The following is a 16,557-nucleotide window of genomic DNA, read 5'->3' on the forward strand; positions in this document are numbered from 1 at the left end:
TAGTTTCATTTTGTGTAGTCTTTATCACATCTACAGTATGATGTATGCCCTTGTACTTGTTTTGCTCATGTATTTACTGCCCTGTCTTTCTCTAAGGTGGTGAAACTTGTGCTTTTGATACTCCCTCTTTCGGGGTGTGTGTGTGTGTATGACAACTCAGCTGTTTACACCTACTGCCTTGTAGTACGCCTCCCCAGAGTGCGAGCTCCTCACTTACACATTTATCCTTGCAGTATTGCTGTGCCTCGGTTTTCCATTTATAAAATGGGGAGAATGAGATGTTCTCTCTCTGTAGGGGAGAGATTTGTGCAGGGTGTGTCAGAGCCAGGTCTTGACCCCAGGGCTCCTGCAACCTAGTCTGGCATCTTGACTGTCCTCATAAGGAAAGGTTGGTTATGCACAGTTTCGGGGTCTCAGCATAGTGCAGATAAAGTAAACAGCAGGACATTTTCTTAATCCTCAGGTTGTGGGGATTTCTAGGGTCTAGTTCACATAACTTCCTCATGATGGTCTCACTGCTTCACGGCAGGATCACTTTGAATATTACCCCTCATCTGTCAGGGACCACTCCTCTTCCCTCCCCCCCCCCCCCCCCCCCCGAGTGCCTGGATATGTTGGTTTGGTGGGGCTGGTGTTAGATAACAGGATTCAGAAATCCTCTGCCAATGTCCTGCAGATGTGCTCTCCAACAGCACGGTGTCAAAGCATTTAGCACATACACCTGTTCAGTAATTCTTTATTGATGCATTGATTTACAACTTATTTACTTTTTATACATGGAAGTCAGTTGAATTGCTAAATTCTACATATTGGGATTTCTGGGTCCTCGTGCCTTTCAGAACTAGTTTAACACAGTTAATAGTCAGTGGCTGATGCTGAAATAACAACTTCAATTTTGCATCTACAGTATTATCATGCATGAACTCTACTCCCACTTCATTGCAGGTGCAGAACCTGTGTCTGTACTGGTCTTGTACAACAGTCCCTGATGATCTGACTATGATCCAGCTTATAAAAAGTGTTGTGGTTTCTCAAGATGATTAATAGGTTTACAGTGGGGTGGGGGGGGGGGAAGGGGGGAGAGAGAAGGGGTAGACTGTTCTACAAACACAGAATAAGACAGTTCAGGCCCTGAAGGGCTTGCAATCATCTTTAGAGTGACAAAACAAAGGATCGAGCTCTGTATCTTCCATTCAGGTCAGCATCACTCTGAAAAGGGGCTTCCTTGTATAAAGGAGTTTGCCCCTTTTTATATCCCTCTTCTCTTTCTATGCCTTACCCTCCCCTTGCAAATTAAATTGGAGGGTGGTTAAGGGAAATTTTTAAGCTTATGTAAACTGTACCTATTCTGACGCACCTAATCCTCCCTTCCAGGACTGACTTGGCAGCAACTGTCCCTCCCTCTTGCCTGTCCATAAATTCCTCCAGGCAGTGCTGCTGAATGGAGGTGGTTATTTCTATGGCCAAGCGGAGCTTTGTTACCACGCTAAAGTTTTCTGGACTAGCAGCCAAGATGGTGTCATCCCCTCCACTGGCATAAATTTGAAATCAAATGCTGGACTGTCTACCACTTCTGTACCGCAGAAGCAGCAATACAAGCTGCTCCTCCCCTCAGGTGAGGGAGATGGTATGCTTATTGGCCTCAGCCCACGGGCTACCCATGAGAGCAGTCTGTGGCATGGATACCTGTCTGCTGTCACCTAAGCTAACACATTTAATTTCAGCCTAAATCCATAGTGACTAAAACTAGTGTGGCAGGCCCGAAGAGCTGTCTTCCATCATCTGTCCTCTTGAGCTCTGTAGTACAGTAAGGTGCTCCAACCGACAATAACGCCCAGAGCTGAAACTTGCAATGGCGTGCCATCATTCTGCTAGGATTTCAAAGGAGCCAGATCTTGAGCGTTGCTTGTATGCCACAATGCTGCAGAAAATAAAATGTGGATGAGAATGTGAACAGCTGCTCAAAAGCTAGAAGCTTTGATGGGTTCTGGTATCACTAGTCTAGTAGGAATTTGGCATAACAGGGGAAGTTTTATTTCAAATTGCTAACCGTTCTGTCTGGTTTCTCACAAGTATTTGCACGGTCACTTTTATGCTTGCTAGCCATGCACTAGGTCACAGAAATCGCACGCTGTAAGCTAAGTGCCACAGGGAGGAGCCATACACGGCTCTGTATGTGTAATCGTCTTGAACAGCTTTAAGCAGTGGTGCTTGCTTAAACTGGTTGGTAACTGGTAATTGTGCACTGACCTTGTAGAAAGGATGGGACAAGTCCCAGCTCAGTAACTGGCGCATACAGGAGAAGGGATAGGCGAAGGTTGCCTCTCACACTAAAGACCCAGTACTCACAGGTGGCGGTGGTGGTGGTAAGTAGCAGCCACTAGCTAACCCCATAGGATTCAATGAGCCCCGAGCCATGACCGCTATAGGAGCATCCTTTTCTCAGGAGTCTCACTAGGGGCCAGAACTGCCGTTTCCACTTTATTGGGGTTAATTAACTCATTGGTGTTTAGTTGCTGCCATTTGACACAATGCCCCAGGAGTTTGCATGCTAGCGGGTGGCCTGTGAAGTGACCTCACCTGAGACCAGCCTGCTAGGTACTGTGAAAGATGTAGACAAGCAAAGCCAGGACTTTGTCTGCAAGTAGCCTTGTGGTGAGTACGAACACCCTATTCCAGTTATGGAACAGCATTCAGTGCTGCTGTGGTGTTAAATACATTGTAGCTTTTTGCATGTTGTTGTAACTACACTGTCCTGTGTATCATAGGGTTGCTGGGCTGATTGTGAGAAGGCACAGAATGATTAGGTGACTATTCCTATCTCCCTGTTCCCCCTTAGTCAGCACGAAGGGCAGGTATCCAGAGGAAACGTCACGTTTTGCCCTTACAAACACATTTAAATTGGCTTCCATTTAAGAAGCATTTATTTTGTCTTTTTTTCTAAATTCCTCTGCAATTAGCACGGCTTAATTACAAACTGGGAAAAAGTCTCAGCATGGTCTCCTCGAAGGTAAAAATGGCTTTAAATTGCTCATTGAGATGTGACTCAGCTCTGTCCTTCCAGAGAAAAAAATTCAGAGGTGGGTACTGTACCTGGCTGTGAAAAAACAATGATTTTCTCTTTAAGCCCATGTACTGCTGTTGCATGTCATGCAGCTTGGAACTGAATGTCACGGTCCTATTTCCTCTGCTAGGTCTGTTGAATTCTAGGCTATGGCTACACTAGAGAGTTTACAACTGCATCCTGTATGCTCTGTAATGTCGCTCTAAGCGGATGGGGGAGAGCTCTCCTGTCGGCTTAATTACTCCAGCCCCTGTGACCAGCAGTAGAAGCTGTCCTGCCAGCGTAGTGCTGTCCACACAGTGCTTAAGATGGCATAAGTATGTCACTCAGGGACATGGCTAATTCACACTCCTGAGCATCATAGCTTATGTCGACTTATGCTGTAGTGTAGCCCTAGTCTTCCCTGTGGTGTATAGGATTCTAAGGACCTATTTCTTTTAATTGGTGGGTTTTTGCTGCTTTGATATGTAAAGAAGGCCAGAATGTGTGGGTGTTTTTTTCTTTCTTTCTTTCTGTCCTCCTGTTACCTTTGTCATAGCAAATCTGCTCTTGCTGGAGGACTTCCTGGGACTTGTGGGGGATATCAGCGTATATTAACACTCCCACTCCTTCGGGTAAAGAGATCATTTCTCCACCAAGTGCATCTCAGGTATTAAACAAAGTATAAAACAGGCTGACTAGAAATCCTTCCTCTCTGTTTTCATTCTTTAGCACATGATGCTAGTTTCACTAGCTATCCTCTCACCATAAACGCTATCCAGGAATGCTCCAATGCTTGCTTATATATAAAGGAACAAGTAGTCTCAGGCTACCTTTGTTTTTTAGACATGTAATCTGATTTTTCCCCTTCCCTCCTTTTGCAAGTCCTTTAAGGGGGGAAAAAAAATCCCTTAAACAAGATCCTTCCCCCTCCTTACCTGATGGGGATGATACTTAAGCAGCCAGCGACACAAGACAAAATGAAACAGAACCCGCTGAACCAGTCCAGTATGTTTTGATAGATCTTGTTGAAGGCTGTGGATGTAACTACCCCAGTGATCACTAAAGACAGTTGCAGCAAGACAAACACCTTACCTGTAAACAAGCAGATAAATAGTTACTCTCGGCCAGAGCCTCAAAGAAAAAAGGAAAACCACTATATGTGGAGTCAACATGGACAGAAAGCCACATCCATATTTAGAGCCAGGCCCTCTGACACATAATAAATATCATTTTGGGTAACATGGAACCTGTAGACAAGACCACTCTTGTACCAGAACTACTAGTCTTAAGAAGGTGTCTTAGCTCCTCCCCTGTAGTTGTGGGCCACCTCTGCTAAGGAATCAACAAAAACTCATTTCTAAGGCCTTGGCTACACTTGCAAGTTACAGCGCTGTAACTCACTTCCCGTCCACACTGGCAGGGCACTTACAGCTCTGTATCTCCCTGGGTACACCGCTGCAGGTACTCCACATCTCCGAGAGGAATAACAGCTGCAGCGGAGTGGCTACGACTCACGGGTGTGAGTGTAAACACTTGCAGCGCTGTACTAATCACCTTGTCAAGTGGCCAATCCTCTCCATTGTTGTGACCAGCTGCAGGAATGCGGAAGTGCCGGTTTCAAAGCTTGTACCACAGAGAAAAGCAAACAGTTTGCAGCTTGCTTTGAGTGAGTAAATGAATGAGCAGGGGGCCGGGAGTTTGGAACTTGCAAAATAGAGAGCTGACATGTTCCAAAAGGCGCACTCTCCCCGCACGCTCCCTGTCACAATCCACCCCCACCCCTCCGTTTTGGAAAGCATGTTGCAGCCACATGAATGCTGGGATAGCTGCCCATAATGCACTGCTCCCAACACAGCTGCAAATGTTGCAAGTGTGGCCACACCACTGCGCTGGCAGCTGTCAGTGTGGACAGACTGCAGCACTTTTCCCTACTCAGCTGCACGAAGACAGGTTTACCTCACAGCGCTGTACAGCTGCACGTGTAGCCAAGGCCTTAAGTAGTTGCCATTTGTGTGTGTGTGTGTGTGTGTGTGTGTGTTAGAGCTTTCTTCTTTACTCTACTAATGCCCCTGTCATCAGTACTCATGAAAAGCAAATTCATCTTTATAACTGGAGATGGGGCCTGAAGCAAAACCTCAACACCACATGCTCCTGGAACAGTTTCATTTCGGTTGAAATTAGCTGCTAGGACTTTTCCTTGTGTGTTCACTTAATCCCATAGCTGCCTACGCCCATGGCAGTTAGGATAAGATCTGAATGTGGTGATTTGGATCTCTCTAACTACCCACAACCTTCCTGCAGGATCAAACAGGAGAAGAAAATGTCATGGGGGGAAAAAAACAGGTAACTGATCAAAGCATTATTATGCAGGTCAAACTTCTGAAATATGCTACCACAATGCCAAAAGGTGACACCCTCCTAGGAAAGGATTAATGTGATTACAATCAGCAGGCTGCTTGGGGGCTGGGGAAGAAGTGATGTGCTATTAAAACTTATCCCAGTTTAGCTGATTGTTTCTGCAGTGTCAGTTAAGTGTTGATATTTTAAATCCTCATCACTAGGTTTCAGGGGCAATAGCATATTATGATGAATAGGTACAAGTCATATTTGCCTTAGAGCTGTGGTTTCACTGTGGCTTGGCTGTAGCTTCTGTAAGCCAACATTTCACTATTTCACATGCGGAAGCTTTTATCTTGATGACTGAGAGGGTGAGAAATGTAACTATTTTTTAAATGGAAAGCTTAAATTCTGCAACGGCTAACAGGGTCCCAGCCATGAAGCACGATTATGAGATGTCATTGTTCTAGCTTGTGCTTCTGCTGACTGTGATGGAGGACAAAGACTGATGTGATAACTCTGCTCGCTGAAGGATGGAGATCAAAGAATTATTGTAGCTGGCCACACTGTGTGTTAAGGATTCGTTTATAAATGCTTAACATTTAATAAATGGTGAATTGTTAGCATCCCACATCTGCTTGTAACTATGGTTTCATCACTGTACTGCACATACTATCGGAGTATTAGGATATTCTAGACAATCTATTAATTAGCCCTTTATAAATGGAGCCTGAATCTAGCATGACTATTTAGCCTTGTCCAGGGCTGTGATTAGAGCCTGGTCTACCCAGCTCCAATTTCAGCCATTGGTCACCAGCCACTGGTGTGCTGATGGGGCTCCACCCTTCTAGTGTAGACAGGCAAAACTTCAGAAAGGAGAAGCAGCCCCGTTATGGCAAACTGCAGTCTGCCCTTGCAGCTCTGTGTACATGAGCAAAAAAAAGGGTGAGTTGGCTTCAGTGAAACCCCTCTCTTTAGGCCGGTTTGGGCACAGTTCAGCACCTTTAAGATCTCATAATGCAACCAGCTCAAACTCTAAGGTATTCAATTGTTTCTACACAGCTGGGGGCGGGGAGGGGAGGTTTGATTAAGTTAAAGTATCTGTTCAAAAAGCCAATGGAGATGGTCTGGGCATTTGCTCTACTGCAGCTCTACCAGTTCTAATTGTTATGATTTTATTAAGCAGATGGCAGCACTTGACACACAACCTGCTCTTCCACCCGACAGTGAATGAGAGCAATAGCCATAATTGGGTGTCTGTCCCATTTCCTGACAGACGCGCACGCACACACCAGCACACCCACAAATCTTGTTACTCACCATAGGATGATCCTTGTACATGTTTGGATAACAGAGATCTGATGGTTGGTAAGGGGATGAGAGCAAACAGCATTATGGCCCGAGCTGTAACACAAATAAACAGGTAGCTTTCATCAGTACCTGTTGTCAAAACAGCAGCCTACTGCCCCTTATGGCGAGGCCATAAATTGCAGATTGGGGGTGGGCAACAGCTGTTAATTGTAGGATTCACAGTGTGTTGTGGGCAATGTGGTTCTTTCGGTCGCAGCAGCTTGACTTGGTTTCACTTCCTCCACAATATTAAAAAATAACTCTCGTGCTCAGGTCATTGTCCCATTCTAGTGAGTGGAGGGGAGTCTACCTGTCAGCAAAGAGAGTTACTCCTCTAGAGGGCAAGCAGCAGGACTCATGCTCTTAGGGCCCTAGCTTCATGCACAGGCAGAATGTTTTATAGGAGGATTGTATTATCTAGGGAAGCGATGGCTCTGCTATTGGTTGGGCCTTAGATTGTAAGCTCTTTGGGGCACGGCCCATCTTTTTGTTCTGTTTGTACAGTGCCTAGCACAATGGGGTCCTGGTCCATGTGACTGGGGCTCCCAGAGGCTACTGCAGTACAAGTATTAAATAACATCTTACAAACGATGCAGGATTATAGGTTGGTGGTGGAAGCTGTTTAACCAAGTACCCTTTTTCCTACCCCATTCCCCTGAAACCTTGTTCCCCCAACATGTCTCTATGTTGAATGAGCAAAGCTGTTCAGAAAGTCCATTCCCCTTGTGTTTCTTTACTATTCCACCTTGTCTCCAGAAAGAATAATTTTCAGTGGACTTTCAGCTTCCATTGATACAGAGTATAACAGCATCACACAGACCTTATGTTTGGCTTGGTTTGTTTTTGTTTTGCTCGCCCTTAGCACTGTGTCCCTGTTAGTCTTTCAGCACGGAGATCTTAAGCTGAATGGTATAGGCCTCTTTCTCTCTCTACGCTTACCAAACTTTAATCTTGCAGCTGCTCACTGTCACTAAACGATACAGATTCTATGCTGCAGTAACTGCTTACTACCACCAAACTCAGTCAGACCCTCCCTCTCTACCCTCAGAGGGTCAAAAGGCCGCCTTGGTCTAGCCCTTGTCCATTTATGCCTGTTACCCACTAACCCAAAGCGGTAACAAGGAATTTTTGCACCTGAGGCAAGGGCCAGCTCCAGGCTCTCCGCCGTCGAATTGCTGCCGAAGAATGAATGAAGCGGCAGCGGCAATTCGCCGGCAGGTCTTTCCCTCCGAGAGGGACTCAGGGACCCTCCGCCGATTGTGGTAGAGCTGCGCCCCTCCCCTTTGCGTGCCCAAGGCAAGTGCCTCACTCGCCTCGCCCTTGTTACGGCACTGACTAACCCCCTCTTTTTGTCTGATGACTGAAGCGGTGTTAGTGGGCTACTCTACATGGAATGGTCCCTTACAATATGTGCTAACTACTTACGCTAAACAATCTGTTCCACCTGGCATTTTTGCAGTGACTGCTGGGCGCGCCTTTCCCAGACCTGAAGAAGAGCTCTGTCTGGCTCGAAAGCTTGTCTCTCTCACCAACGGAAATTGGTGCAATAAAAGAGAATTCCTCACCCACCTTGTCCAATTCGGCCATGTCTATACATACAGCGCTGCAGCGTCACAGCTCTGACAGTACAGCTGTGCCTCTGCAGTGTGTGTGGTGAAGATGCTCTAGGCTGGTGCGAGAGAGCTCTGTCATCGGCATAAAAACAACACCTCTATGAGCGACAAACTGTCAGCCGGAGAAGCTCTCCCACCAAAATAGCGCTGTGCACATGAATGCTTATGTCACTCAGGGACGTGTGTGGAATATTCACACCCCCGAGCAACATACATTTTGCCGGCATAGGCTGTAGTGTAGAGATGGCCTTACTTACTTAAAGTTCAGGATTTTGGATACCTAATGCTAATCTTTTAAACTGCTACAGTAGCTCTAGTTGACAACTAAGCTTCCCACTAACCATAGCTATCCCTTATTGTTAAACAACAACAAAACTTTGTCCAATCATGTCCAGTCCATAGGATGCCTCCATTTCATCTTTGCCAAGGTAACCAAAACTTTCTTCCTTCTCAGCCACAGGCCTTTCCTTAGAAGGAGCAATATTACCCCTAGTCAAGACAGTAAGTTGTTTGACTAGTATTAATAGCTGAAAAGGGTTTTTTCTCCTATGCAAAGCTGCCTTTCAGCAGTTTAGATCTGGGATATGATCTAGTGAAAAATTATCAGCACTAACTAGTCTTTCAAATGAATGATTTTATAAAAAAAAAAAAAAAACTATAGGTAAAACACCCAAATCCCTCCTTGAAGCCAACATGTGACATGAAGTTTAGCACTGTTAATCCAGCACAGACGGGGGAAAAGATAGGGCTGACCCAACACCTAAGAGCTAAGGGCCCACACATTTAGGTAAAATTCAGAGCTGATCAGAGTTTTGCACCTTGGGCTCAAAGTGGCTGCTGGGGTAGCAGGCCCCTTGCTGCCATCTCAGGAGGAGCAGAGTGGGGAGTCGCGGGGCTGCTCTTGCTGGCCTTTCTGCCCCTTCTCCCCCCAGGGCAGTAGGGACGACCCTGTAATGAGACAGCAAAGATGAGGTATGTGTGAGGGAGGACATAGGAGGAGGAGGAAATTGCTTCTTACACTGTCACCATGTTGACCTTTTAATCCTGAGGTAATAGGAGAATTCTGTGTGGGTGAATAATTTACTGGGGCTAGAAGAGCCTCTTTGGAAAGTGTGTGTCTCTCCCACAGTGTTTCCTGTTCTGAGGTTTTCATGGAAGTGACCAGCAAAGAGCCCTACACTGCTGCTGAAGCATGTCACTTAAGCATCTCCCTTTTCTCAGCCTGCCTGCCACCCAGGGTACACGAGGATCAGTAATTCTCACTTGCAGAGGCTGTGACCAATCATGTCACAGCTCGACTCACCAACATAGAACAGGAATGTCCATCGCACAAAGGCCATGATGAGAATGCCGACGCTGAAGGACAGTATCCCAATGATGATCATAGTCGTGTCCCTTAAATACTTGGAGAACACAAAAACCCCCAGGAAACTGGTAATAAAGATCATGTAGCCAGCAGCATTGCCGTAGCCAATCTCCACAGGGCCCCAGCTTAAAGGTTTCTTAAGCAAAAACAGCGGGAGCACATCCATGGCTCCCACAACTGCTAGGTCATACAAGACAGCCCCGACGAAGAGCATTGCAATGATGAGTTTTGATGGTGCCAGGGGGCCGCGCCCCTCGTCTTCACAAGAGCCCGAACTCCCTGCCGTTCTTTCATCCTCCGGGAGCTGGCTGTCAGGCTGATCTATGTCCTTGAGTTTGCCATGAGCTGTGTAAGCTGGGCAGGTGCCTTCAGGCGTAGGGACTTTCAGAACAAAGAAGCTGTAGAGGAAGCAGAAGGCATAGAAGGCAATGCTGGAGGCCACTAGCACAGTGCCATGTCGATAACTTATGTGGGAATGGACGAAGATGTGCCCAGATGCTATGCTGCCCAAGAAGCCCGCCATCCCATAGGTCAGCTCAATAACAATCAGCCGCAGTGACCTCCTGTGTTCAGAGGAGCCCAGAGCCCCCAGAGCCATGACGCCAGCCCAGTAGGTGGTGAAGCCGCCTGTCAGACCGTTTAAGGCTGCCGCCCCGTACATCACCTCAATAGGCCACTCCAGCAGGATTAAGAGGAGCAGGAGAGACCTGGAGACCAGATAGCCGAGGAGAGGTAAGCAAATGGTGATCTTCCTGTTCTTCTTGTCGCCGAGCTTTGTCAGGCCATAGGCCGTCAACAAGGGGCTCAGGCCCAAGACCAAATTGTAGATGATGTAGAAGTCAGAGACCGCTTTCTGCTGCAGATCCTCAAGCACATGCGCAGGGGAGGTTGAGTTGGTCCGGTTGTAGTAGTTCTTCACCACTAGCAGCAGCCCTGTGTCGTAAAAGGAGCTGGCTACCTGGGCGCCAGCCACCACGGGCTCAATCCAGGTTCTCACCGCCATCCCTCCAACCATGATGGCTGCTGCCGAACCTTTCCTTGGGGCTACTGGCAAGGAGGTGGGTGGGGAGGGAGAGAAGAGCGGCAGGGAGCTGTGCTGGAGACAGCAGGTCCAGAAGTTCTGGTCTTAAAACCAAAAGTCGCTACCGTCTGCAAGTTAGCACAGAAACAGAGTTGTGTGAGAGCAACATGGGCTGCACCTCCCCTCCAGCCCCACGCAGCCCCGTGCAGCAAATGACTCTGCTCTCAGTCCTGCCTGTGCCCGGGAAGCTTTTGTGTGCATGGATCACACCCTCCACTCTCTTCCTGGTGTGCATTCAGAAAGGTCACATGGCCCTGCCTTGGGGAATTTCTGTCTCACATGAGGAAGTGAATGTCCCCTGGTTGTGGCTTATATTTCACCACCCCTGAGCTGAAGCATGCAAAAGAAATCACAGCAAAGCAGTAGTGATGTCTGCCTATGGGGGGGGTGGAGAGGACTGAGGCCACTGGACAGTAGCCCTCCCCTACTCCACCACACTCTATTGCCCCTTTCATGTACCCCCTGTTTGTTGCTGGTGGCTTTTGAACCTGTTTACCCTGCTCCTTCCCACCGCCCCTCCCCCAAAAAACCTTTTCAACAATTTGACCAGCAAATGGAGGTAGGAAATTCAAACAAACAAGGCTGTTACACTGACCTGTCTCCACAGCCACTCCTGTGTGCATTCAGCCTCACTGCGCTTCTCAAATGCGGACACTCCTGATGGGAACGCTTGGCTTACACACAAAGCAGAGTCTAGCAATAACCCCCTTCCCACACTAGCTGAGTAACCAGTGAGATGAGGAGTTAGTAGCCGTGGTGAGTAACAGGACACATACTGGAAAATGTGTGGCAACATCACCCCCTCCCCCTGGGTTCTCCTGGGGGCCGAGACACCAGGAGCAGCAAGGCAACTGGAAAAGGGCGGCTGCCTCGTAGGCTACGAGCTGTGCTTTCGCAAGATCTTCTTGCACAACCCATCTCCCAAAGCAGCCTCTTTCCATCAAATCACCCCCTCACGAGGGCTACACTGCTGGCCTTGCTCCATTCCTGCTGCTGGGAAAAATAAACTGACTCCGTCTCCATGTCTCACCCCCTCTTTTCCTTGCCCTGAGGCATCGCGTCCTGCCTAGGGCTCCCTTGCCTCTTTGCTGCCGCGGCGCTGGGCTGGTGGGACGGCAGGTGTGGCCGAGCAGTTGTACGCAGGGAGCGGTTTGGCCCTGCTGCTGTCGGCCCCGTGGGAGCACTATGCTCATTGATCCTGGGAGCGGGGGAAGGGCCAGTGGTGAGCTGGAGCCGGTTCCCACCGATTCACAAGAACCAGTTGTTAAATTTAGACGCTGGTGTAGAACCGGCTGTTAAAGGGGCGGCTGGGTGGACAAACAACTGTAGTCCGCGGGCCACATCCAGCCTCCGGGACTGTCCTGTCCCGCGCCTGAGCTCCCAGCTGGGGAGGCCGAGGCTCCCCCGGCCCCTCCCTCGTAGAGCCGCAGCAGGCCGAGCTGCCGGCGCCAGCGCTCTGGGCAGCTCAGCTCCTGCCGTTTTGAGCGGTGTGGGGAGGCTGCGGGGCATGGCCCGGCATCCTTACACGCTGCCCTGAGCAGCATGGTAAGGGGGCAGGGCCGGGGCTGGGAGGAGGGGTTGGATAAGGCAGGGGCTGGGCAGAGAGCCTGGAGGGGGTGGACTGGCGGAGGTTCTGGGGGGGCGGTCAGGGGCCAAGAAACAGGGCGTTGGGTAGGGTGGGAGTTCCGGGGGTCGGTCGGGGTGGTGGTGGATGGGGTCGGGACAGGGAGCAGGGCAAGTTGGGTAGGGGCAGAGGTGAAAGTAAGCCAGTACGCCCCGGTTCGGCGTACCGGAAAGAGCCAGTGTGCCGTATCTGGGTGACCCGGCTTCTCCAGGGGGCAATTTAAAGGGGCTGGAGCCCCAGGCCCTTTAAATTGCCACCAGAGCCCCACTGCTGGAGCCCTGGGGTAGGGCTGCAGGGCTCTGGGAGCTATTTAAAAAGTCCGGGGCTCCCGCTGCTTCTACCGCCCCGGCCCTTTAAATAGCCGCCGGAGCCCTGCCACCACTACTCCAGGGCTCCGGTGGCTATTTAAAGGACCGGGCGGTAGAAGCAGGGGAGCCCCAGCCCTTTAAATAGCCCCCAGAGCCCTGGGCTGCTGCTGCTGCTACCCCGGTGGCGGGGGGGGGGGGGGGGAAGAAACTTGCGGGTTCTGAGGGGGGTAGCCAGGGGCAGGACGTGGGTTGGGGTCATATGGGGGTGGGGGGAGACAGGCACGTGGGGCTTGAGTCCCTGGAAGAAAGTAGCTAATGTTCGGTATTCTGCCATCCGCAACACAGTGGCACGAGTGAGTCCCTAATGTTTTTAATGATAGGACCGGCTAAGCTCAACAGCCATGACTGAGCACCCCACCAATATCAGGGTGGGGGGAGGAAACAGGGAGGGACAGAAGGAGAAATAAAATCTGTGCCTAACCCTCGGTCGAGCCCTTGAGGGGAGGGGAATTGGACAGTGGGGGTATTTTATACAGGTTCGTTCAATAAATTAATCCCTGGGCGGATTTTTTTAGTTGCATCCTTCTACATACATTTGCATCCAATGCAAAAGAGCAGCAAAAGACTGGGGACTGATTGCACTATTTGTCTCATTGCACTAAGGCTGCTGGGAGGGGAGGGGGTGTTGTGTTTGCTTTGTGTAAACCAGGATCTCTTCTCTCCCCCATCGCTAGGCTTTCCAATGTCTGAGAAACCAAAGCAGGTGAAATACACCCAGAAATGGCTGCAAGGACAGGCCCAGGGGCGCCTCTATACCCAAATGACAAATGATCAGGTCGTGAGAGCAACCTTTAAGTAGCAGTAGGAAGGTCAGCAAAGGCAGAAAACTTGGTTAGCCTGGACTGTGCCTGGCCAATCTTTGTGGCTTTGCTATGTAATGCAACTATCCCAAAATCATGCTGAGGCAGGGACAGACTCTGCTCTCTAAACTTCAGTGTTGTTACTTGAGATCATGGGCAGCACGTGAACCACCGGCTTGGGGGGGGGAAATAGCCCCAGCCCTGCCCCCCGCCCCCACCGCTGCCACCACCTCCTGCCCCAGGCTAGCGCCCCCAGCCCAGCGTGCCAGGAAGGCGGGCTGCGTGGCCCCAGTCGGGGCCACCGCATGGGGGAGCTGCATGGGGGGTCTGGGGACAGAGCATGAGTGTGGCCACACCTGGCTGTTTGGGGAAGCACAACCTCCCCCTGCCTGTGATACCCGCTGCCCATGCTTGAGATGCAGACTAGGGTTGAGTCTAGCCATATAGCTACACGCCATACATGCGAAATCAAACAGCATCATCGACCTCCCTCAGCCAAATCCCCTTGAGGCCAGCGAAGCGGGGCTCTCGCACTCCAAGGCGGTTAGGAAGGAAGGAAGTGAGTCACACAGCGGCTGACGCAGCAACTGAAACCAGCCCTCTGCCTTGAGCACCTCTGAGCACACCTGGCCTCTCATTTAGGCAGCTCTGAAACTATTTAGGCCAAGTCAACACCTTAACCTCCACCCAGAAACTAATCCAAAATCAGGGCAGGCCAAGGCGATAGGGTGTAATGTGCTGTCCGGGTGAAGAACTGTTTACTGTAGCAAAACAGCAAGAAAAAGTTCTATTGGGCTTAAACCCCCAGTTTTCATGAAGGCCAGACTGCCACTGACTCCGATGGTTCAGACACCCCGTTACGTGACTATCCAGAGGTGAAAGGAAGCCGATACGGCGTACCGGCAAGAGCCAGTACACAGCCGACAGTACTGGCAGGGGACAGCTTCCCCAGTCCACCAATTTAAAAGGGCCCTGCGCCCCTGGCCCTTTAAATCGGCACCAGAGCCCGACTGCTAGAGCTCTGGGGCTCTGGTGGTGATTTAAAGGCCCCACCCATTCTGGTTGAGCCCCCCCCTTGCTCAGAACTCCGGCCTTGCATACCCGTAAATCCCTTAAGTTACTTTCACCCCATGAATATCCCATTGACTTTACTGGAAGCAGCGTGTATGTCTCCCTAGACTTGCGCTCTCAGCCGGAGGAGGAAATGAGATGGGTTTGGATACCTACTAGGGGTGACTGCGTTGATCCTGCAGTGGAAAGTTATTCATGCCTTGTTAGCATTTGTAACAAGCTCCGTGGTTTCAGGTCACTGTGATGCAGAAGCGGCACTAGTGTTCTTGTAACATTGACAGATCCCAGTCATCGTCGGGCGGGATCAAACCTGGGACCTCTGGAACCAAATGCATGAGCTAAAAGCCACATGGCTGCTGATGGATGGTATTGACTTGTCAAACATTCCCCGTGAGGAGGGTACACAAGTAGAGCCAGAGCTGGCCTAACTAATGGTTGTTTTACTTCCCTTTCAAAACCACAGACGGGCTGAACAGCAGAAGCAAATATCTCCTGGTTTTTCTCTCCTGCCGCCTTTATTTATTTTTCAGTCCAGAGTTCTGTGCTGAGCCAGCAAACTCCTTGGGTTGCACTCTCTTGTATGCTGCTCTCCCTAGTGGAAAAATCAGAACACTGCAACCTCCAAATTATTTGGAGGATTTTCTGCAGGATTTGGTTCTCCCTTGAGGAACTAGAAGTATATAGGTGACTAATGCCTCTTATGGTTAATGGGACCTCCCCCATTAATCCCCTACCTGTAGAGAGGAAAATATCCCTTTAGCGTGTTGACTATAAGCTAGTCTTAATTGAGGAATAAATCTCATCACAATCCCTAAATAATCCCCAAATATTCCTCACTTTACGTATTGCTCTGTGCATCACCTGACTTTCAATAACTTTTCTCACTCATTGAAACTTTTTGGGAAGGGGGAGGATTTAGGCATGGAAAAGAGATGAGACACACCTCTATGTCCGCACAGTGGCACACAAGAGGAATGTGACGACTAAAACAACAGCAGCGTTAGGTTAAAAAATTCCAGGGCCGATAAAGCGAAAGTGGCAGCTGTGGCAAGCTTACAGCCATGACACAATTCATAGTAAAAGAACAAAAAGGATCATTGTTGACTCTAAAGAGCTGTTGAAGCCTAATTTTAAAAAAGTTATTCAGAGACAATGCTGCTTATACACCCTCTGTCTATATTGTATTTCAGAAAGCTCTACAAACGGGTATGGTAAATAACAAACAAGCTAAGAAGGCAGGCTCTGCTTTGAAGAGCCTACGAAGTTAAGAGGTAGTAAGACGACTGGAGAAACAACAGCAGAGAGGGGGAAGGGTTATGATAATAAGATCATGTGAGTTACTCTGGTTAGGAGGAGACCTCTTTTAATGGTCTTGTGTGTTTGTTTCAGGGGAAGATGCGGCTGTTTAGGTTTCATGGAGAAAATGTGTCTTTAGCTAGGACCTGGGTGGTGAGAGTGGAAACACGTCAGACAGGAAGTGGATTCCAGCCATAGGTGGCCGCACAGAAGAAGGTACTGAGGCTAGAGTGGGAAAACAAAGTGAGTTTTTAAGGTTGGGCAGGTGAAATAGAGTTGGAGCAAAAAGGGGCTGTGGAAGGGAGGCTCAGGACCATGACACCGATACGAAAGGCCGGGGCAAAGGACTTGAAGAGGACGATCTGGACATGGACAATGCAGAGGATTTTTGTGGGTGGACGGGAGAAGGTGAGATGGAGACACGAGGAAGCGGTGATAGTTGAGGCAAGAGACGATTAGGAGCCAGACGCACGTTTGAGCAATGGGAATGGAAATGAACGAATGAGTTGTAAAGATGCTGCAGAAGAAAACCTGGCAACATGAACAATACAGGAGGAAAGGATTCCAGACTAACAGAGTTTATGAGGGAGGATGGTGAAGTTGGC

At 49.3% G+C, this 16,557-nt stretch overlaps 1 protein-coding gene across 3 annotated transcripts; it reads right to left on the bottom strand.

Annotated features, from left to right (window-relative positions):
* Window positions 1–719: 719 nt before the first annotated feature.
* Window positions 720–12,725, bottom strand: SLC46A2 (solute carrier family 46 member 2). Of its 3 annotated transcripts, none has more exons than XR_010588905.1 (5): window positions 11,389–12,725; window positions 9,165–10,861; window positions 6,704–6,787; window positions 3,982–4,138; window positions 720–1,921 (listed from the first exon to the last, which is right to left on the bottom strand). XR_010588905.1 is itself a non-coding variant. In XM_005292157.4 (5 exons), the coding sequence occupies exons 2-5, from the start codon at window positions 10,725–10,727 to the stop codon at window positions 1,864–1,866; spliced, it is 1,377 nt and encodes a 458-aa protein (XP_005292214.1). In that variant the 5' UTR covers window positions 10,728–10,861; window positions 11,389–12,721; the 3' UTR covers window positions 720–1,863. The 3 variants fall into 3 exon arrangements, 2 of the variants coding, with proteins under 2 accessions (XP_005292214.1, XP_065406630.1); XM_005292157.4 differs by having other exon boundaries at window positions 9,650–10,861; window positions 11,389–12,721; XM_065550558.1 differs by lacking the exon at window positions 3,982–4,138 and having other exon boundaries at window positions 9,650–10,861; window positions 11,389–12,724.
* Between the last annotated feature and the right edge of the window lie 3,832 nt (window positions 12,726–16,557).

This window comes from Chrysemys picta, chromosome 6 (genome assembly GCF_011386835.1).
Source record: "Chrysemys picta bellii isolate R12L10 chromosome 6, ASM1138683v2, whole genome shotgun sequence".
In the NCBI taxonomy this organism is placed as follows: domain Eukaryota; kingdom Metazoa; phylum Chordata; order Testudines; family Emydidae; genus Chrysemys; species Chrysemys picta.